The following is a 22,508-nucleotide window of genomic DNA, read 5'->3' as shown; positions in this document are numbered from 1 at the left end:
AGTGTGAAGTTGCTCAGTTCCACAGAATTTGGCTTTCAAGTGCTAAAATCTCCAGCCCAAGAGCCAGAATCACGTTGCCATCGCAGGAGCAAGTTGCAAAGGTGTCACTTTCCTGGACGCAGCCGTGCAGCGTAAATCGGAGACGATGTTCCCCTCGACTTCCCCAAATCCTGTCCCACGGATCCCAGTCCGGGGCTACACCACCTGCCTCCGCCGGGGCGAGGGGAGCCCCCCGATGCAGCAGAGCTCTCTGTCCTCTCCCCGTAACCTCGTTGCTGACGATGCCCCCGCCCCGTCCCCATGCAGCCCTGGGAGAGGGAAGCTCCCTGCCAGCCCTCACCCCGGCGTTACTTATCTGCTTAGGAAAACACCCAGCTGCCAGCGCTGCAGCCGCGGGACAGGGGCCGGATCCTGCCCAGGGAAGCGTCCCGGCTTCCTACAGCCTCGCACTCCGCTGCGGCAACCGCTCCGAGAGAGACATACAGATAGATAGATAGACAGACAGACAAGCAGGCACCCCCCGCCCAAAATCTCCCCGCTGCCCGGCGGGCGCGGCCGTGCGTGTGTGCTGGGGATGGGGATGGGGCCAGGAGGGACTCTCGGCTCGGGGGGGGGCCGGGGCCGGGAGCGGGGCCCGGGCGCTGCCGCCTTTATAGGAGGAGCGGCCGGGCGCCGGCGCGGGGCCCTCCCCGTCCCGCAGACGCAAGCGGGGCGGTGGCCCCGGTTAAAGGGGAAACTTGACAGCGCCGCCGCCCGCTCCCGCCGCCCGCTCCGCTCCCGCCGCCCGGCGCCCCTCGGCTCCGCCGCGACGTGAGTACGGGCCGGGCCGGGCCGCGCCGCTCCGCCAGCCCGGCTGGGGAGGGAGGGAAGGAGGGAGGGAGGGGGGCGGTGGGGGGTGGCTGATGGGGGGGCCGCAGCCGCTGAGCGCTCTCCCGGGGAGAGGAGCAGCCACCCGAGGGGGAGAGGGGCCGGAGAGACCCTCCGGGGGTCCGCAGGGGAGAGGGACGGGGGGACACCCCCCCGCCGCCACCACCGCCACCACCACCGCTTCGGGGGTCCTCTAGGGAGAAGGCGTCAGGGCAACCCCTCCCTCCTTCTCTGGCAGTCCCGAGGGGAGATGGGCTGGGGAAAGCACCACCCCCCCCGCCCTCCCCGGGGGAGAGGGTCCAAGAGAGCCTTTGCTGAGGATGCCGAGGGGAGATGGGTCGAGGAAACCCCCGGAAAAAAGGGGCCGAGGTAGCTCCGTCGGGTGAGCTGGGCCGAGTTAGACGCCCCCCATCCCCAATCGGGGGTCGCCAGGGGAGATGGGCCGGGGAAACCTCCCATGGGGAGAGGGGCCGACAGAGTCATCCCCGGTGGTCCCGTGGGTAGGTGGGCAGGGGAACCCCCCTGCCGGCGGAGAGGGGCCGGGGCAGCCCTCTTGGGTGAGATGTGCCGGGATAGACCCCTCCCCCGGGGGTGCCGAGGAGCGCACGCTTCCCCCGGGGAGAGGGATCGGACCCCCCCCCCCCCGGAGGAGACGGGCTGGGGGACCGCCTGGGGGAAGCCCCCCCCCCGGGGGTCCCCAGCGGAGGGGACCCGGGAAGCCCCCTCGGTGAGAGGGCTTGGGGAAGCAGGCTCAGGGGAAGGGCTCGGCGGACCCCCCGGGGGTGTCCGGGAGTGGGTCCGGGCAGAAGGCAGGGACACACCCCCCCCCCGCTCCGTCGGTGGGGCCGGAGGGAAGAAGCCCGGGAGCTGGGCGCTGCCCAACCATCGCCCGGAGCCGGGCGCGCCCCTGCCGCCCCCGGAGCGCCTCCTGCTGCCCCCGGGGCCGGGCTTCACAGGCAGACAGGCACACGCACAGGCACACTCAGCAGCATCCCTCTCCCCCTCCAGTTCTGCCCTCCACCACCGCCAAGATGCTGCTTTTGCTGCTGGGGATCATCGTGCTCCACGTCACCGTGCTGGTGCTCCTCTTCGTCTCCACCATCGTTAGCGTAAGTACGGACTTCCCTCTGGCACCGGGGTACCGGCAAGGCAGGGAGCAGCCGGTGGCGTGGCATGGCATGACAAGACCAGAAGGTGTTATTTTTATTTGGGTTTTATTTTCTAGCCTAGCTTTTAGCAGGGAACCTTTACTTGCCGTTTACAAGTCTTGCTAACAGTGGGGGTTTGGAGCATTTTGCACAGAAAGCTCTCCCCGTATTTGTGCGGTCAGGTGTAACTGGAGGGTCGCCGGGTTGTGTGCTGTAGCAGATGCTCAGGGCATCCCTGTTCGCACAGAGGAGAGCGTTGTTGAAGCCCGTCTCCTCATCATCCCCATGCTGGTTCACATCAGGGAGCAGCCTCAGAGCACCCAAAACACCCTCCGTGGGGGTGACACTGCGCTCCCCTTTCCGAAAGGAGCTCCACCTGCTAACGGGCTTCAGCCCCCAGGACCAGTACAGCCAGTCTGAGCAAAACCCCTTGAAAAGGGGCTGGTTTGGGCACTGGCTCCTCAGCACCAGCAGTTTTGCTCTCCAGCTCTGCTCCTTTGAGGGTATGAATTAGACACAGCCTCTGTCTCCTAACCTGGATGGGCAATTTTCAAGGCTTAAGCTTTGCAAGCAGGGGGAATATTGAGAGCTGCATGCTGCACAGAGGGTTCCCAGCACTGTCCTTGGTCTAGAGCCCAGTTAACACGTCATCTACTTAGGAAGAGGTTGGACTTGGTTTCAAGGCAGCAGTTGTGTGGAGCTGGTGAGTTCCAGGCTTGCTTCACCAGGTTCTTCTCCCGTATTTTTTTTTCCTTCTTTTTTTGGCGTGGTAATAGTAGTAGAAGACGTTACAAAAATCTTCCGAGTTGTTAGAAATCACGTGGAAGCATTCAAATAGCCCGGCCAGGCACCAGGCGAGGACGGCAGAGGGGAGGGAAGTGCACGTCCCCCGTGGGACTTGGTGCATGCTTAAAGAGAATAAAGAGCTTCTGTTTTTCTGCCGTTGAGGTGAAAGCAGCTGAAAGCAAATACCAGTATTTACTTTCCAAACCACTTTCTAAAGAAAAGCGTGTGCCTGGGAGCGCCCGGCCGGGCACACGCGTGCTGGTACGCACTGGGGCCTCTCGGTGCCGAATCCTTGGGGGAGGGCACGCAGCTGCCTGCCATCTCCTGCTAGGGCCCTGCTCACAGGGCTGCATCTCTTTGCAGCAATGGCTGGTGAACGGCGGGCACACGGCGGACCTCTGGCAGAACTGCACCTCCGGTAGCGTCTTCCACTGCCTGACATCATCCACGAATGGTGAGTGCTCCCCGGGAATCAGGGCTGCTGCTGCCTCATGCTTTTATTCTTCTCCCCAGACTTATGAAATCAAGGGAGATTTGCTTGTACAGGTTATTTGTGGTTCCCTCTTGCTTTTCCCTGCACTGCCCCCAAGTTGTTCCCTTCCACCCCTTCCCCTTGCCTCATCTGCTCCGTCCCCACATGGAGGGGCAGCACTCCGCTGCATTCCCAGTGTCCTGGCGGGGGGACACAGGGCTGGCCCAGCAGCAGGGGGATTGCCCCCCCGGCCTTGGCAGTCCCCGAAGTTGCGATGCAGCTTTGCGTGGGTACCAGACCCAATGCCCATTGCTCTGCCCTGTTGCCCTTGAGCTGTGGGGCAGCTCCCAGTGGCACTGTGGCAGGGGGTTTGGCACACTCAGCTGCAGCGGAGCTGACCGGTTCAAGCGCTTTTTGGCAGTCTCCTGTTATTAGCTCATTTTGATTACACTTGGATGTACAAATGCAGGGCAGCCCTTGGAGCAGGGTTTGCTGGGTGGCTGTTGCAGTGCTGGGAGTGGACAGGCCATTTTCAGCTCACGTCCCTCTTGCTGTGGTTGTGAGAGGGTTTTAAAGATGCACATGGTGCCCCGAGGATGGCGTGTCTCTGGAGGACACCCTGTCCCCTGTCTAGAGATCTGCCATGCTTTTTGCTGCTGTGACAGGCTGAGTTTTCGGGCACACTGCTCGCCCTGTGGTTTGCTGCCGAGCACCGCGTGTGGGATGTGCAGAGTGCTCGGGTCCTTCTTTGTTCTGCTGCTGAAATGGCCCCCGTGGCACCTGCACATCTGGGCTGGCTGAACACCTACCTCTGGACTAAGCTGGGTGAAGGCTGATGTCACGCTGGGTGACATCACCCAGCAAGCTGTTTGCTGAGGTCAGCAGGGGAGGAGTGCTGCTAAGAAGCCGTTACACAGAGTTTCCAGGGCACCTGGTGGTACCAGTAACACGAAATCTGTGCTCAGGGAGTCAGGCAAGCCTGTGCCTCAGTTTCCCCAGAAGATGGGGCTAATGCCAGCAGTGCTGTGTCCAGCGTTTATTTTCAGTTAGCCTGGTTTTTGCTTTCCTGTGGAAACAGATTCTTCTGGTGTAACCCCCAGTGAAACCAGTTGTGAATCATACCGATGTCACTGGGAGCACGGTCATACTACCCTGGAAATGTGGTCCTGGAGTAGGAGCAAACCGATGCCACGTGGTCTTGGCAAGGCAGGAATGACTGCAGTGGAGAGCACTAAATCATTTCAAAGGGTCTCGTGGTGATGGGAGACTGTCAGAGGTTTTTGGAGGTTCAGGTCACCCTAGTCCCCAGCCCGCTGGGTGCAAAACTCTTATCTTCCCTGGGCTGAAATCAGTGGCGTGTTTCCCTGCAGGGGCCCAGGCTCTGGTTTCGGTGGGAGCGAAGCCACCGCTGCGGGTCTCTGCTGACGCCTGGTGGTGTCCGGGCCGGCCGGGAAGCGGTTGGATCCCATCCCAGCCGAGGAGCCTTCTGGAGCCATGTCCTTCATCAGCAGTTGGCCGGTGCTGGCTATCTGCAGCGTAGGCAGGCTGCTTCACGGCCATTCATGCATGCTCCAAAACTGCTGACCTTGCGCTTTGAAATAAAAGGCAGCGATTGCCCCTCCAGAGTCCCAGAGCTGAGGGCTGTAAAGCCTCCCCAAATCTTTTGCTTTTCAAACCTGCACCGCTTTTTCTGGGTGTTTGCAGGATGCTGTATGTTGGGGAGTTGTCAGTGTTGAGAGGGGCTTGTCCAAAATGCGGCTGGGATGGTTTCCTCCGTGTCTGACTGTCCTGCTGGGTGTTGTGAGTCTATATTGCCCCGTTCCCAGAAGCTGCTCAAAGAGGGGCTTCCCTCCGGATCCCTTCCAGCAATGATTTTTTAACATTAAAGGGGCTGTAGTCAAGATGGCCCTGCTAAAAATGCGGTCGAGCAACTGAGTTTGGTTGATAAGGTGCCCCAGTGGGCTGCTCTTTGAGTAGAGGTGCGTTGTGCTCAAGTCTCAAAGAGCTCTCTGCCAGCTCTTATTTATATGAAGGCCTTGCTCTGGCATCAGGAGAAGAGGGTTTTGCTTGGGCAAAAGCTTCTGCCCCATCCACCCCATGGCAGGGGTGTGGGAGCAGTGCTGCTGAGGACCAGTCTTCATCTGGTGGGATCCTGGATGCAGGATCCAGAGCTCACCGGTGCTGTAGGAACACAAAATCAAAAGATATTTCCTAGGCTTACGCAAGGCTTTTAAAATCTGTTTGTAAAAACAGAATAAAAATATCACGCAGCATCATTCCCAGTGGATCCCTGCACCCTCCCTCCCCGCTGCCCGTCTCTGAGCCCCTTGGTCCCACTGCCCCTGCGCTGCCAGGGGAGCTGCGGTCGACCACTATTTGGAGCGATAGTGGGGACGTGGGGAAAGGATGCTGTGGCAGGGCCAGCTCCAAGGCTTATGCTCGTCCCCTGCCTGGTCCTTGTTATTCTCCTCAAACTCTCTTTGCTAGGAATATGCTTACTTTCAAAAATATGAAAGATCCTATACCAAATACCACAAACCGTTCTCATTTAAATCTCTCTCAAAACACAGGCTGTACATGCTACGCTGGGTTGTAGAAAGCCTTAAGAATTTGTTTCTCTGTGCCTGTGCCAAGGACAGTGCTTAACGGTTAATCGCAGAGTGCCAAGGTCTGCTCTGGGCTAAGAGCAAGAAATCCTCGTTCGGGAATTTTGGCAGAATTCGATCTTTACGTAGAGGCAGTTTTTCTTCCGGCCATCGCAGCAGCTGCTGTAGTGCAGTTATTTTTTCTTCTCTTTTTGAAAAGGAGTGGTACTCAGTACTCGGAATATGTGGAATCAGGTAGGGTTGGGTCTCGTGTTTTCAGCATGGGTGGGGGCTTTGCCGTAGCACCAGAGCGGTGGGTTTGTTGTGCTGAGATGCTCCCCTTGGTCTCAGCATGGTGAAGATGGATGAACCTCCTCTTGCCTGCTGTCCTGCCACCCAGGGACCCTTTTGTTTACATGACCCATACGTGGATGCCCAACAAGAAGCTGAACTTGCTACAACCAGGTGCCAGCAAGATTTGCTTGTGTTTAATGCTGGGGCAGGTTTGGGACCGTGCTTCTAACCTTATAGATTACCCCATGGGGGTGGAATAAGCAGCAAAACAACTCAAGGGTTGACCGCAGGAGGACTGTTGGACCATGGCTCCCTGGGACATTAGCAGACCTCGGGCACAGGATGGAGCTGGCCTCAGCGGAGGCTGAACTCACACCTCCCAAATGCCTCTTGGCACGGCTTGAACCCCTCACACCTCCCAAATGCCTCTTGGCACGGCTTGAACCCCCTGTGTATGTGAGGGCTGAGTGGTCCTGATGGGAGCAAGCGCTGGGAGGGAGGAGGAAACGCCAGGTCGGGGGCAGATGCCCACTTCTTTGCCTTTTACAACTGCCTGCTTGTTGCTTTGATTTCTGCATTTTCTTGTTAGATAATGACTTTTTTTTTCAAGAGGTCGACAACTATGGAAAAAATGTTGCAATCTTTGCTTCGTTTGCGCTGTCAGACATTCCTGGAAAAGACTTATCTCAAGAATTTAGCTCTGAATCCCAGAATTGTGTGTCGGCACGGCTGTGCGCCAGCCCCCAGCTGTGTGATCCCACTGCAGACACGGGGCACATGGCCGGACCTGAGCTGCTCAAGTGCTCTTGAGTAGATTCCACCCCAAATTTCCAGACAGCGATATTTTTTTCCTCCAAAAATGGCCTTTTCTCTCCACAACTGATTTTCTTGTGCAGGCAAGGAGATTTTTTTCTGCTACTTTCTACTGCTCTTCCTCTGATTTTGGTGGGAATGCTGAATTCGGGGAAGCAGTGGGGACCTTCGTGGAGATCCCTACATCCTTCTGTAACGTCAGGAGACATTTTTCCTGTTGTCTTCCTACTGTTTCTCCTGTGGCTGCTCTGTGGCTTTTGCATGACTGGCTTGTTCACAGGCAGGCTGATGTTTTTTGGCTTTTTTAAAGGGAAAAGAAAACCCCAAACCTTGGGAAATGCGCAGGCTGCCAATCCACAGGATTACTAAGTGCCGTGAGCTGTATGATCCTGATGATTTGCTGATCTGGTGGCCACAAGCAAAGCCCAGGTGGGTCGTCCAGAGCAAAGATCTGCCCTGGACCACCCGGGTGGGCAGGGATGGACCTCCCATCAATGGGGCAGGCACTGCCATGCAGTGGGGGATTGCTCTGCTCTTCTGCACACTGACCTTCCCTCTTCCAGAGCCCCTTTGCTCTGGCAGATGGGACCCTAAGCAGCACTGCTGGTGCTTGAAATGCATTTTCTTTGTGCTGGAGGAGGCAGGAAAAATCTTCGTCCCTGGCACAAGGCAGGGGCGTCTGTGCCCTGACCCATCAGCTGTTCCCAGGAGGAACTGCACTGCTGCTTCTCCACTTTAAAATGTATAACTGAAACATCTGAACCGATTGCTTTTCCTCTGTCAGCCCCCCCGAGTGGCTTTGCTGCCCTTATTCTTTCAGACTCTTTCTTCCAGCAATGATGGACTTGCATGACATAGAAAGGGTATGGAGAGATGGAGGTGCCATTTAACTTGCTGTAATCCTTTTTGTGGCTGAAAATGATGTTGCAAGGCTGCATTGAAGCCTTGCACTGAGGAAAATTATTTCTCGATGTCTAATTCCATTATGGATAGTGAGTATAGAGTACTTGAACAAAAAGAGATGGGGGCAAATTCCCCTCCAGCCCACTGGAAGAACCAAGACTGCACCAATTAGGTCAAGACTTGGAGAATTTGTCACTGGTGAGGGAACACTTCCTAGCGCAGGAGAGTGAGATGGAGGAGATAGTCCAGTCACCCCTGCAAATTAGAAGTTCAAAGATTTAAAGATTCAAAGATTTAGAACATGATGTCAGCCTTTTATTGAATGCAAAAGTTACCTTCTGCCCTTATGCTGTGGGTCTTGCTGAGTCTGCGGGCACAGCGCTGTTGCAGCTGTTTGCTTTATTTCTGCTGGGCAGCTGCAAATGAGCAAGAAATTACCCGTATTTAAGGATGCTGAATCTGTTATAATGAAGCCACGCGGTAAATAATGCATAGCTTCTTTGTGTGATAGTGCATAGCCTTCGTATTTGAGGTTCTAGCCATCAGCTGGCCCCATTCAGCTTATGGACCACGTGTACAGATATCCTGATTTGGAGACATCTCTGGTTTTTCAGAGTCTTTACAGTTTGCAGCAGAGTAGCAAAGAGCCAGCTTTTAACCTCAGTGGTTTGTGGGTCTGTGGCACCCGCTTTGTCATTAATGACAGATAACATTGGCTTAACTCGGGCAGGGTTGGACCCCTCTCTGCCAGCTTGTGGGTGACTGTAGCTTGCCCCTTAGTTGTCTAAAATAAACTGTGGGGTATTCCAGGAGAATATTTTGTACTTCAGACCAGTTTCTGCCATAACCATGTCCCCTGTGATATGAAAGGGATTTCCTCTGCTTAAAACCAGGTTTGTGTTGTTGCTTGTTCTTCTCACAAAGAGCATCTGATAAGGAAAGGTAGGGAACCAGTGCTGTTTTCCCTGCTCTCGGCTGCTCCAGAGCTCTTTGGCTCCCCTATTTCTGCCTAAGGGGGGGTCAGCCAACCTTCCCTGCTGGGTGGGGAGCTTTGGCCCATAGGAGAGGACCAAAAGGAAGGAAGAATGCAACCCTACGGGCAAACTATGACTGCAAAACCAGAAGAATGGGTGGGGAAGTCCACTGTAGAGTGCAGTGCTGGAAAACTCTTAATCCAACATTTTTTTTGGCCTTGATGAGACTCTTGGGTGTCCCTGTGGCCACAGGCTGAGTGTACCCCTGTGACATGCCTGTGGGTCAGGGCACCACTGCTCCCCATCCCTGTTCCTGGTGCCTGGACTTGAAATCAGTGTGAGGTGATACCCAAGCCCTTTGGAGGACTTAAGTCTGAAATGATATATCTACCACCTTAGCTTGCTCTGACACACAAACCAAAAGGAGGTCAGAGCCACCATGCCGAGGGTCTTGCAGAGGAGCTGGCTTGGGCATTGTGGAGCTGTTGGAAGGTGTTTTTCATGGTGCCAGCAGCTTTCTGCTGCCTCAGCAGCAGCAGCAGTTGCCTCTGTGTGACGTGAGCTTTGACGGTCTGATGGGACGTCTGAATGTGGCAGCTCTGAAGAGCTACGGACCTCCTGGCCTCAGGGACTTCTTGGATGGAGCTTCGAGGAGAAGGCAGAAGGGAGGACAGCTGAGAGGAAAAGAGGACAAGAGGAGAAAAGGGGGCTTTGAGGGTTTCATCTCCTTCTGAAGGGAGCTACAGAAGAGGACCAGGAAGTCTCGGGCAGGAATTGCAGCATCGTCTTCATTCACCGCCTCCCCACACCTCAGGTGTTTCCCACCTGCGCATCCCCTGGCCCTCACAAATACCTTGGCAGCTCTTTAAAATCCCCCTTTTCTGGTGGGATTCCCAGGAATACCTTGATCCAACACCCTACAGTCTCTCCAGGGAGTAGACATAGGAGGACAGGAAAGGAACAACTGTTGGGTGAAAAACCTGCTTTTTCCCAGCTTGAGCATCCAGCAGCCCAGAGCGTGGTCTGGGAAGGTTTGACTTCAGGCTGGTGGGAGGTCTGGGACTGAAGCAGAAGAAAGTTGCAATGTCACGGAGCTCTTCTTTCCTTAGGAGAGCTTAGCGGGTCTGCTGCGTGCGGCTGACGAACTGTGAGGCTGTTCTCTTCAACAGGAGATATGTTCACTTTGAGCGGTGGGGCTGTGGGTGGTCGCGGGGGAGGTCGTCTGTGCTGCTCAGGAATAGCTCTGCAGGTAGCTGAGCTTTTTTGCCTTTCTGGGTTGCTACAGTGAGTTGCCAAGGGGCAGCAGCCTGAAGTTCAGGCCCAGAAGAATGACGCAATTGAGCTAATATTTCTGCATCTTCATTTCACCCTTTTTCAATCCTCTTAAGGGGTGTTTGAATATCAAGGTTTAAAATCATTGCAAGCCCCAGTGCTTGTGATGTGACCTGTCTGCTTCATAGGCGAGGATGCAAGTTGGGTTCAGGTTCTTGGTCAGACCTTGAAGGCCGAGAGTCTGCTTTGGAAAAACTCTGCTCAGAAAATACGTCTTTTCCTGGCAGACCTGGGCTGGTACCTTTCTGCCTGTAGATGCACATGCTGTTCCTGACCCTGCTGATATTTAGTTTGCAGCATTGAAGGAGCAGGTTTTACCATGCAGATGTGGTCATGAATTTCTCCTCCCTTTAGTTTTGTAGATATTATATGCTACAGTTACCTCCTTAGTGGATGTTTTCTTCCCCAGAAGTGGTTGCTTTTTAAGTGTACAGTGCATATGCATTTTGCAAAGGGAAAGCTATATGCGCAAAACGTTACCATCAGCTGCAGGTCACAGCACACAGGTGTTTTTAATGCATAGCACTAATTTAGTGATGCCTTACAGCGAGTGTATAAGCTGATTGCTCAGATAAGTTTCTTTTCAGTTTGTACTTTATTCTTTCTCCTTGGCTGGGTCAAAAGAGGATAGGGTGTCTGCAACAGAGCAGTGAATGAAACCCTGGGGAGCCAATGCCTGTCCTTTAAGGCCCTCTGCTCGTGGCCAAGGACATGTTTGTGCCTGCCCCATCAATCCTGCTCAGCTGCACCCATTGTCTGGGTATAAACCCCCTCCTGCAAACAGGGCTGGGGCTTTGCTGGAAGGGGTTGGGTTAGCTATTGTCTTTCTGGGGGGGTTCAGCTGCAATTCCTGCTCTAGGTTTCAATTTCTGCTCTGGGTTTCTTTCTTTCATGTTAGACTTCAGGGCAGTGAAATGTGGTCTTCACCATCCCAGGGGTGAAGTCTTTTCCCTGTTGTTTTAAGTGGTAGCGTGAGCACATCAGGACTTGCAGAGCTTAGGGAAGTTTTCAAATTTGTTCTGTAAAAACTTCTTACTCTGTTTCTGACTGCCTGAAAGGGCTCTAAAAACACTCCCAATGGGTCCGCTCCGGAAGCGGTATGCAGGGTGTTATCTGTCCTTTCCACTCTGTTTCCTTTTCTTCCTCCTCCTGAAGAACAAAGATATAAACACGGAGCTGAAGAGATGCAGCAGAAAAATGGAATAACTGACTTGCTGCCCAGGGGAAACCACAAATAACAGTCTGGGAGTAAACAGTGCTGACAGCCCTGCGATACAACTCACAGGGCCCAGACTTCCCTGTGGGAAATGCGCTTTATTTTTAAAAGCCTGTAGGTAGGACACAGCACTAATAGCAAAGGACCTAAAAGCATATGGGGTTGAGGAGGTAGCAATACTATCTGCAGTTATAGTGTGTTTTCAAATGAATTAAAGGCAATTAGCTATCCTAATACAGCTGAAGTCTGTGGGCAGCTGGACTTGGATTTAATGGGAGTATAGCAGCTTGCACTTGTGGGTCTCTGAGTCATGAGCTGGGGATCCTGCCCCTTGTTTTTACAAAGGAGGCTGATAAAAGTCAGCAAAGGGCTGGATGTGAGCAGGCCCGGAGCTCTGGTCTGTGCGATCATCTCTTGATTTCCCTACTCACAATTTCGTGCCGCTGCTGCTCTCTGGCTGCAGCGGGGCAGTGCGGCTGGCTGCCGAAACCCCTCCGGTCACCGAGGGCTTTCCCCTCTCTCTCAGTGCCTGCCTTTATATTCCTCTGACATGGCTTTTTATTACAATGGAATTTTGCAAAGCCAGTATAAATCATTTGCATTCAGAACCAAAAAAGAGGCACGGGGAGGCGGATGCAATTAAAAGGGCAGCTCAGCTCAGCTTTCCGTCTAGACAGCCTTCTCTTAAAATAACTGGCACTTGGAGCATCCACCTCCGAGCAGAAAGGGCTCCTCTCTGGGCCGGATTCCGTGGCCTTTGAAATCACAAAAGACTTGGCTTCCTGGGTCCTGGACCGAACTGCAGGTCTTGGGGCCGGGCAGGCTTTGGCTCAGCTGGTGCACGGAGCTGGACACAGCTTTAGGGCTTGGGAAGGCGTGAGCTGAAAGCTCAAATTCCCAGACCTTTGATGGGAGCCCTTTGTGTGCTGAAGCATGGAAGGAGATTGCAGTTCAGCAGCTGGACGTCTTCTAACCATACTTCTATGACCCCACCTGAGCAATGATTTATGACTTGATTTTTAGCAGCGCTTGAGCTGCTTTATCTCCTCTGTTGCACAGTGGTCGAGCATGGCCAGAGCTGAAGGGTCAGGTGGGGTCGAGGCAGGGGGGTTTCCCTGCCTGGCTAGCTGAGATAGGTGAAACATAAGGGATGTTTTGTGTGCACATCAGTGTGAAAACCACACTGGGATTTCCTGGAGGTGACAGCAGTGATAGCTGCTCCTTCCTAAGGAGTGGCAGCAACTGGTGCGCATGGATGTAAACCTGGTGGTGCCGAAACGAGTGAAGCGCAGCAGCTCTTTAGCAGGGTGCATTAATGCTGCAGAGTAGTTTGGCATGGGAGGTGTGAAAAGGAGGGGAAGGAAAAAGCTGTCTGCAATGAGCAGAGGCCTCTCTGGCTGGTTTCAGTCTGCTTTGGTGAGCAGGGCCTGAATTTGCTCCGTTGCGTGAATGTCCGGAGGCAAGATGCAAAGACAAGAGGTAGAATTGACGGTCCGAAGTCAAACACACCAGACGTTACTAAATTGCACAGGATGTTTTCCGCAGGCATGGATTTGCTGGAAAGGCACAGGCGTGGATCGTCATTGCCGTCCTAGTTGAAGGCCGTACCTCACTCTCCGGTTCAAATTCCTCTCTCACCTCCATGATTGCAGCTTGTGAGGATTTGGTGGGGAAGTGTGATCGCTTCTCTGGGAGCAGACGCTGCTCTGGGCAGTCCCAAATGGCCTCACTGGCTGCACCAAGTATTGAAGGTTGCTAAGCTGAAGTGTAGCTTTATTTGGAAGTTTTGCTATGTTTCAGCTATTTGCTGCAGAAAGCTGTTTCTTGCAGTGTGCAGCCAGGAGAGCGAAGCTGGTGGTAGTAAAACTGCAGTGCGAGCATGGGACTGGGACTGAGACTTCAGTGCTGCCTAATTCTTGCCTGTCTGAGGATCCAGTCCAAAGCATGATTTTTCTGCCTTTTACTGGGCGGTTTGTGCCTCACTTTACCTCTGCCAAGTCCTGCCTGGCTTTCGTGGTGAATTAATTGATGTCACGTCCTTAAAGACCTCTCGAGGAAAGCTGCGAATACTCCTTTTGATCTCAAACTTTATAAGGAAAGGGAAGGGCAGAGGTACTTGTAAGCACAGCCCCTTCCCGCTGCTGTGAGGCACTGCCTCTTTCTGTCAAGCTCATGGGATGGAGCTGCATTTTGCTTGTTTATTTATATTTTTTTTTAACGCGGGGAGTTACACACCCACGAAGCCTGGAAATAGCTGGGCAGTGACTCATGCAGGGGCTGGTTTAACTGGTCTGCTCTGCTCTGGGAGGCAGCTGTGTTTGGCAGCTGGTGAAGGCTCTTTCCAAAAAGTTTGACTCCACAAGGGCAGAGGGTGTTTTCACTAGCTATGTATTTATTTTACCTCTGAGCTTGGCCAGCTCGATGTCTCATGGCTTGTTGCACATGGCTTTTGTGTTTCCAGTACAGCTGAACTCCCAGGGCCTGACATGAAGCTGGGGGAGAGGCTTTGTCTTGGTTTCTGCAGACTTCAGATTGGGACTGATATTGCTGCTCATATTTTATTATAAATGCTCCCTGAGAAAGCATGTGGCCCTGCAATTCGTTTTACCCCAGCATGCTGGTCCATGCACACGTCATCCTAAATCCTGGGCAGCATCGTGCCCATGCTGAGGACCTCACCTGCTGGATGTGGCCACATCCCCCAGCTGTTAAGAAACTTAATGGGAACCAGGGGTGGGATGGTGGCACGGGGGATGATGCCGAGGCCACGGGCTGTGGTGGGGGCTTGCTGTCTGTGGTGCCCACACTGAGGTTTCTGTCTGTCTGTCTTTCCCCAGAATGGCTGCAGTCTGTCCAAGCGATGATGATCCTTTCCATCATCTTCAGCGTCTTGTCCCTGTTCCTGTTCTTTTGCCAGCTGTTCACGCTCACCAAGGGCGGGCGGTTTTATGTTACTGGAATCTTCCAAATCCTTGCCGGTAAGTGGGGGCTGATTGATGGGGCTGTCACCAGTGGGGAAAGGGCTTTCAAGCAGAGGAGAGGCCAATGGTAGAAATGAGCACGCTCTTGGGTACCGAAGCAGGAGGATCACGGAGTTGGCTCCCGCGTGGCTCAGTGAAGGGAAGAGGGGGTGAATAATTTGTGTCTGTTGAGGTCTCGCATGCCCTGGGATGGGATCTGTCTGTCAGGGCGTTAGGCGTCCAAGCTCTTCTGCCCTTGCATCATGGAAGGTGCAAGAGGGTAGCTGCCCCGGCCGGGGAGGTGTTGGAGGGGCAGTGCCAGACCCGCCGGAGGCAGAGCTGTGCCAGCGGTCCAGGGCGGTGGGGCAGGCAGGGTGCGGGGGCTGCCAGACCGGGGGCTCTGCCCGCTCTTCCCGTGGCTCGGGGTGGAGCGCTGAGGGTCCAGAGTGGCTGCGCTGGCTTTGGGACCCACCTGCACTGGGCTGGGCGAGGTTTCCGCAGCTGCAGGCGGGGTGGGGGAAGTAGTGACGATCCTCTTTTGGTGAAAGAGGATCCGAGGATTATTTATAAACTTGCCATAAGGGGGCCTGGTGCTTTCCACATCAGCAAAGAGCCACTGGTGCGTGCAGGGTGAGCCAGCTGACTTTGAACTGTCAGCTACTATTTTTAACTCTTAAAGAACTCAGCCCTGGAAATGAGCCATGGTTCGTGTCCTACGTTGCAGTTCTCCAAATATAGATGCTGTAAAGCCACTGCCTCCATTTACGTTTCCACGTATGAAAACAGTGGAGAGGATTTTCAAGCATTCGGACTAGAAAAATTAAATTGTGCAATGAGGTTCTGGCTAAATTATGACAGACTGTCTGGGAAGGAGACTAATTGTTTACTAGAGCTTTAGATGTTAAACTAAAAGCCACCCTCAGTCCTGCCACTGAATCTGTGGAAAAACTCATCCACTGAATTCAGACAGAGTTTCTGAGCATCCTCTAAGTGACTGGCCTTCACAAACCTTGGAAAAGTTTAGAGCTAACCTTTCTTAGCAAGTGTGGCATGAAATCTATTGTAAGTGTATTTGCTTGGCCATAATGCAGGTGATGAGTTCAGATCAGTTCACTGTCTCTGGAAAGATAGCTGTGTAGAAATCCATTACAGCCATGGAGTCAAGGAGGGGAAATGGGCATTAATAATGCAATTATCTGCCTGAGAGCTTGTCTAATAGATCTGGGAGCAGAAGGCTTCTCTCTCCTGAGTGATTGTTGGTGATTCCTCATTCTCAGAGGAAGAGAAAATGGGATTGCAACCCTCCTGTCCATGCTGTGCTGGGTGTCCTAAGGGGATGGAGGGTCAGGCCATAGACCTACCATCTCTTTCCTTGTTGGGCTTGAGACATGGGTCAAATCCATCCCCCACTAGTATGAAGGACAGGAAAAGTGTGACCTGATCCCCCTGAAGCTTCCTCATGGCCTGGGGGACCCATAGGCAGAGGTCTGAGTCCAGATGGACCATGCAGAGGTGGGCACTGGTGGCCATCCTTGCTGTTGTCCCTGGCCAGGGCTGGAGGAGGGGGCTCAGGGCAGTTGTGGTCTTTGTGACCCTAAATTTCAGGGTGGTTGGTAGGAAACACAACATGGCTGTGCCAGCGCTGCCAGGATATCCCACCTGGAGGTATGGATGGCTCTGGTCAAAGGAGCTGAACCTGATGTGGTTTCCTTGCAGCTTGCTGTGGAAGGCCACTGCTGTCTAAAGCCAATGGAGGAAATTCCTGTGGCATTCAGGCTTTGCAGGTGTTCCTCCACACCTTGCAAAGCCCCAGCACCACAAAGTCCTGCTGCAGGTCTGCCAGGGACGGGGTCTTACCTGCTTGAGTGCTTTGTTCTTGTCTCCAGCAGAGCTGGAGAGGACCTCCCTCCTTCTGGGAGGGGATGAGAAGGCTCTTCTTGAAGCTCTCCATCACCCTGCAACTCCTCCTGGGGTGATGCAGCTTGGCAAAGCTCAGGGTCTCCAGTTTTGGAGCCTGAGCAACAGCAATGCTGGACCTGAACCAGCGGGTGCTAGGGGTTGGGTGGTAGAACCGGGCAGCGGTGCCTGAGGGGCAGGGGCTCGTCTCCAGTACGACTTCAGCTGTGGCTCAGGGGAACTGGGGAGCAGCGGTAAGGGCAAGAGGAGATGCACGAGGTCGGTTGGGTCTGTTGTGTAGCAGCAGGGCAGGATGCATCCCCAGCACCTTCTCCACACTGCTTGGAAACATGCCCCGAAGTCTAGTTGAATTTGCTCTGAGGGGATTTCAGCCATCGCGAAGGCATCAAAAGGCCCTCAACAGCTCTGCTCCATCCTTGCTGCGTCCATCACATCCAGGGGTAACTTCTCCTAGCTGTGTAAGCCAATGTCCTGGTTTCAGCTGGGATAGAGTTAACTGTCTTCCTAGTAGCTGGTACAGTGCTATGTTTTGAGTTCAGTATGCGAAGAATGTTGATAACACTGATGTTTTCAGTTGTTGCTCAGTAGTGTTTAGACTAATGTCAAGGATTTTTCAGCTTCTCATGCCCAGCCAGCGAGAAAGCTGGAGGGGCACAAGAAGTTGGCACAGGACACAGCCAGGGCACCTGACCCAAACTGGCCAACGGTGTATTCCATACCATGTGACGTCCCATCTAGTATAGGAACGGGGAAGTGGGGGCAGGGATATTGCCGCTCGGGGGGACTGGCTGGGTGTCGGTCGGCGGGTGGTGAGCAATTGCACTGCGCATCTTTTGTACATTCCAATCCTTTCATTATTGCTGTTGTCATTTTATTAGTGTTATCATTATCATTATTAGTTTCTTCTGTTCTATTAAACCGTTCTTATCTCAACCCACGGGTTTTGCTTCTTTTCCCGATTTCCTCCCCCATCCCACTGGGTGGGGGGGAGTGAGTGAGCGGCTGCGTGGTGTTTAGTTGCTGGCTGGGGTTAAACCATGACAGCCGAGCATGACAGAGACGTTGGTTTGGGCCTCTCAGGGTTTGACCCAACTTTTCCATCACTCTCTCCAGCATCAGCATCACTTATCCCTCATCTCTCATCCCTCCCGCCCTAGAGCTGCTGTCCCCATGGGCTGGAGAGGGTGGGCTCAGCCTCAAGGGCTGTGCCTTCCACATATCCCACAGCTATTTGCAAAAACCTGCATTGGAGAGCTAACGTTGAGCATGCACCAGCACCCAGCCTGGTTCGTCTGCAGGGCTGGGGCAGCATGTGCAAACCTGCAGGAACAGAGATGAGGTAGCATTTGCCCTCCTGGCCTGTCAAAGCAAGACTAGAGCGTGTTCTTAAAATCAGGCTCTAAAGTGGTGATGCATTACTGCTTACATTGGTGCAAGCAGCTGAATGCAACTGTCCTTCACTTCCCAAGCATGTTCTCCAGGCCAAAACCAGTGCAGATGCTGCAGAAGTGCAGTCGTAACAGTTGCCTCCATTTTGCCAAATTCCTTATGTGGACAATAGCGGCTGTATTTTCTGCTGTCTGTAGGTGACCAGCGTGGCTGCACGCCTGTTCTCTGTCCCACCAGCATCGGCAGACAATTGTTGTGCTCTCTTTGCATGGGCTGGGGCAGTGGGAGTTGGTTCTCTTGCTTAGAGAATGTAAACTGCACCAGCGACGCGTTAATGAAACATATTCCCACTTCTGCACTTTCCCAGAACAAAGGAGCAGTGTCAAGTGGAATTACAGCTCAAATATCACGGTGGTTAAATGTAGGTGGTCCCGAGGTCCGTGCAGGGGATTTGGAACTCAGCTCCGACAACAGCCCCACGACTGTATAATAGAACTGCTGGGATTGACTGAAAGAGCTTGTTTTCAGGCAGAAATAGAGGTGGCTTTGTGTTAGCTCTGGGCAGTCCCCAATGCTGATGGGTTGTTTTTGCAACAAAGCTTAAACGCTGCCTACCGGAGCTGGGCCCGGCCGGACAGCCCTCGGGGACCTGCGCTGGCCCCTGGCAGGCGAGGGTGGACGCCGGGAGCCGGGGAAGAGGGACAAGCCCTGGGCACAGCAGGGCTTGCAGAGAGCAGGGTTTGCAGCTGAGCTCCTTGTGCAGCCTGGGAGGAGGACGGGGGATTGCAGGGCACAGACCCTGCCTGGCCAGAGCGTTTGTGGCCCCCAGCTGTGTTTGCCTGGGCAGGTGATAAAGAAACTTTTGTGCTTCAAAAAAAAAATGGGGTTTTGTGTCTGACCTCTTGCAGCATCTCTGGTAGGGTGGTTCAGGCTACAGTCTGGGTTTTAAACGAGTGGGGCTGGTCCGGAGCAGCAGCCCAGAGCTGGGGGATGCCCGATGCTTGCCTGAGGGATGGGTTAGCCCAGGTGATGCTCTGGCTTTGATTGCTCCAGGGGCTCCTGCTTTGCTTGCCCCACGGGCTCTGGCTTTGCTTGCTCAGAGCCTGGCAGAGATATCCCCACTCACCTGCAGCCAGGGCAGAGACCACCCCCCCCCCCCCCCCCCAAATCCTACCATAGTTTTCCAGGAGATGGGATACAAGGGGGCAAAAATTAAAACAGTTTCCTATGCTGGTATTGGCTATTATCCTCTCTGGCTCTGGGTTTCCAGCAGGGAACTGCTCCTTGCGTGGCATCTCTAACCCCTTCCTATATGCGCTTCCCTGGCAGGGCTCTGCGTGATGAGTGCCGCGGCCATCTTCACAGTGAGGCACACGGACTGGCACCAAGCCTCAGAAGACACCTCCTACGGCTTCGCCTATATCCTGGCATGGCTGGCGTTCCCCCTGGCCCTCGCCAGTGGCATCGTCTATGTCATCCTACGGAAGCGCGAGTGATGCCGCGGGAGGCGGCGTGGCGTGACAAGGGCACTCATGACGTCCACGGAGGAGACGGAGGCGGGGGAAAATAGACGAGAAAACGGAAAAGAAAATTAACCAAAAAAAAAAAAAAGAAAAAAAAGGAATAAACCCTCCCAGCAAAACCAAAACCAAACCCAACCGACCCCAAAAGGAAACACTCAAAGGGTTACTTGTTAATTGAAGATGTATATAGTATCTATGGTTTAAAAAACCTATTTATAACACTTTTTACATATATGTACATAGTATTGTTTGCTTTTGTTGACCATACGCTATGTTTTAAAGCCTAAAGCAAGTGCCTAAGGAACTATTACTCCTAACAGTGTAACAAGAGCGCGGTGATTTTTCTCTCATGCAAAATCCTCTTTGAGCTGAACTCTCCTTCCCCATCCCAGCCTGTATCGAACCTTCAGAAAACCCCAGCTCTGACTGGTTTTAGGCTGGCGTAAATTGGAGTTGTGTCTGTTTATGCCAGCTGGAGGGTTGGTCCCCGCTCCTGCCATGTGCTGTGATCCTGGTAACCAAAGTGCACGTCCAGATCTGACGGGAGATGCTTCCGAAAGGTTTGAAGGATTTCGGAGCAAAGGCTTTGATTGCCCCAAGTGCCTAAATGACTTATGTGCCTAAGTCCCATTGCCTTGCCACCACACCCGCTGGGAATTTGGGCTTTTAAATCACTTAGGTTGACTTGCAATCCAGCAAGGGCTGTCCTCCTTCGCCCGGGCGGGCTCTGGGGGTGCCCCCTGTGCCAGCAGGGCTGGGGTGCGTGCCGTGCCGTGCCGAGCAGCCGGGGCACTGATGCTCCCAACCGTGAAACGTGCTTTTTCCTTGCCGTGGAGCTAAACTACCGATGAGAAAGAAGCAAACCCAGTATATCTATGAAATCAAATACCAGATATATGAAATGGTGCTATCTATTTACCATTCCTTATATTGCTAGCCATTTAACCTTATTCACTGGAAATTCAGTTAACAATCGTGAGGTAAACAACAAAGCTAGAAATGAGAAATAATTCTGTGTAATATAAATGAGCTATAACTGCTTTTGTACTTAGACTTGCTCTTACTATTATTTTTAATAAAGCATTTATAACTGAGGTTCCTTTTTTCCCCCCGTGGTCAAGAGGAACAGAAACAGCTCTGGGTGGAGCCCTGTCGGTCTTTGCTGCCAGAGCGAGATGTCTGTCCTCTGTCTGTGCGTCAGCGATGTGTCTGGCCATGAATTGAATGGGCACCTGTGCAGACCCCAGGCTGCCTTCTGAGGACTCCAGACACTGTGTTGCTGTTGTCGTTTTTGTTTCGTTTTGGGGTTTTTTTTGGTTCTTTTTTTTTTTTTTGCTTTGCTTTTCTGATTTTATACCGACTGTGTGGACTAAGAAGCAATGAAATAAAAGTCAGAATAACTCAGTTGCTTCTGCTTTTTGGCGTTTTTGCGGGTTAGAGCCAGGCTGCACTCCACCAGCCTGCCTGCACGGCCATCCCACAGAAGGTCTCCGTGACGCCATGTAGCAGATCTGTGGGATAATTCATGCTGCTGAGAGAGGCTCTGAGCTTGCTGGGCTGCCTGCGTGGCAGATGTACCTGTGCCGGAGGGGTAAGACTGCACCAGAGTTAGTGCTGGGGCCAGGAACTGAGCTCAGGGCCCATGTCGTCGTGCTGGTGTGTGCTCATCTTTCTGCCTCTGTCCTAAGATACTCCCGGGGTGTGACCACCAACTTCCCAAAGACAGCAGCCAGGCAGCAGCTGGCAGGACAGCACTTCTCCACTGCCAGTCTCCTGAGCAGGGACGGTTCAGGTCAGCATCAGCTGCCCCAGGGGGATCCGGCCGGCTCTGCCACCCGGCACAAACAGCAGAAGACTTTTGTCCTGTGCGCCGAAACACCCAGAGCCTGGGGGTGCAATTACAGCCGGGGGGATTAGCACATTGTGCGCAGTATGCGCAGCCTTAATGGCTGGCACAGAAGCGTCCGCACTTCCGTTTGCTCGTTCATTTGGCTATTAAATATCCGAGCTGATGTAGCAACCGGTGCTGGCAGAAACACAATGGCTCTTGCAAGGTCGCTTGTTGAAGCCAGTTATTAACATCAGGCCAGATCCCAAAGCCCTCAACCCAGCCACATCCCAAAGGGAAGGAGCAGGAGCTGTCTCGCATCATCTTGGCCGCTCAGCACAGAGCCTGGGCAGCGCAGAGTGGCCACCCTGGCACCTCACTTGATGGCTGAGGCTTCTGGTCATGGTCTTCCAGCTGGGAGTATTTCCCCATGGGCTCACTTTGCTGAGTTCCAACTAAGCCCAGGAGGGTATCTTGCTTGCTGAAGCAGCATTTGAGCCCCCGTAAGCTGCAGCACTGGGGTATGTGGTCATCCCGGGTCCTGCCGGGCTTGGCACCGCGTACCTGGCAAAGGGGACAAATATTTCCCTTCTGAGGAGCAGGTAGGAACACAGGTGGTTTTTGCCACTCCTGTGGGAAAATTAAAGATGGGTTTTCTCATTTTGGATCAGCATCTCAGAAGGCACCAAAAAACTGACTGCTTCATTTTTGTGTCTCAGCACAGTGCTCTTCGTCCGCTCAAGGCGTAAACAAGTGAGCGGCATCAGTTCGTGTCCACAACTCAGTGTTGCATAGTTGCTTCGTGCTGGGGATGCATTTTTGAAAGCAGCAGAACAAGATGACTTTTGAAGTGGAAACAACGTGAAGGTTTGAATCCCTTTTGGAAAGGCTCCCAAGGGGAACTGCCACCCATGCACACCAGAGTCAATGTCGTCCATGTCCCCCCCCCAGCTGTCTCATTTGGGTTGACTCCGTTGGGTTGGAGGTCACCAGCACCTCTTACCCCGGCTCTCAACCATGCCCGCAGATGTGCCCCACTCCTCGGGGGCCTGTGGGGACGGCAGCTGCTGGCCAAGACCTGGCACCTGCGCCTGCTCCCTCCCCCGAGGTCCCTTTCGCAGCACCGCGCTGACCTCGAACGGGCTCTTTTGACGTTTTTTTTGCCTTAATTCAGTCAACCCGGGCCTCTCCGGTGCCAGCCGGGGGCGGGGGGAAGGCGGGGGGACCCGCGGCCCCAGCCCCGATCGCGGTGCGCGGTCGCCGCCCGGTGGCTGCCGGCGGCACGGCGGGACACGGCCCCGACTTCTGCAAGGGACCCCCCCACCGTGCACCCCGGCAGCAGGGGGTCACCCCGCTCTCCGCTTGGGGCGGGGGAGATTTCTTAAGGCAGACGGTCAGGGTGTCCCACTGGGGACAGGGCTGAAGGGGTCACCCCCCCGCCGGGGTGGGAGCATCACCCGGTGGGCGATGGGGTGCAGGTCCCAGCCCTTGCCTTAGCAGC

General features: G+C 54.0%; 1 protein-coding gene across 1 annotated transcript; it reads left to right on the top strand.

The window, feature by feature from the left end:
- The first annotated feature begins 682 nt into the window (after positions 1-682).
- On the top strand, positions 683-20,583 carry PMP22 (peripheral myelin protein 22). Its single transcript, XM_052808102.1, has 5 exons — positions 683-810; positions 1,876-1,976; positions 3,165-3,255; positions 14,228-14,368; positions 18,986-20,583. Exons 2-5 carry the CDS (start codon positions 1,899-1,901, stop codon positions 19,150-19,152), a joined length of 477 nt encoding a protein of 158 aa, XP_052664062.1. The 5' UTR covers positions 683-810; positions 1,876-1,898; the 3' UTR covers positions 19,153-20,583.
- Positions 20,584-22,508: the final 1,925 nt, after the last annotated feature.

This window comes from Harpia harpyja, chromosome 14 (genome assembly GCF_026419915.1).
Source record: "Harpia harpyja isolate bHarHar1 chromosome 14, bHarHar1 primary haplotype, whole genome shotgun sequence".
Classification (NCBI taxonomy): domain Eukaryota; kingdom Metazoa; phylum Chordata; class Aves; order Accipitriformes; family Accipitridae; genus Harpia; species Harpia harpyja.
This window is presented reverse-complemented; position numbering and strand designations above follow the sequence as displayed.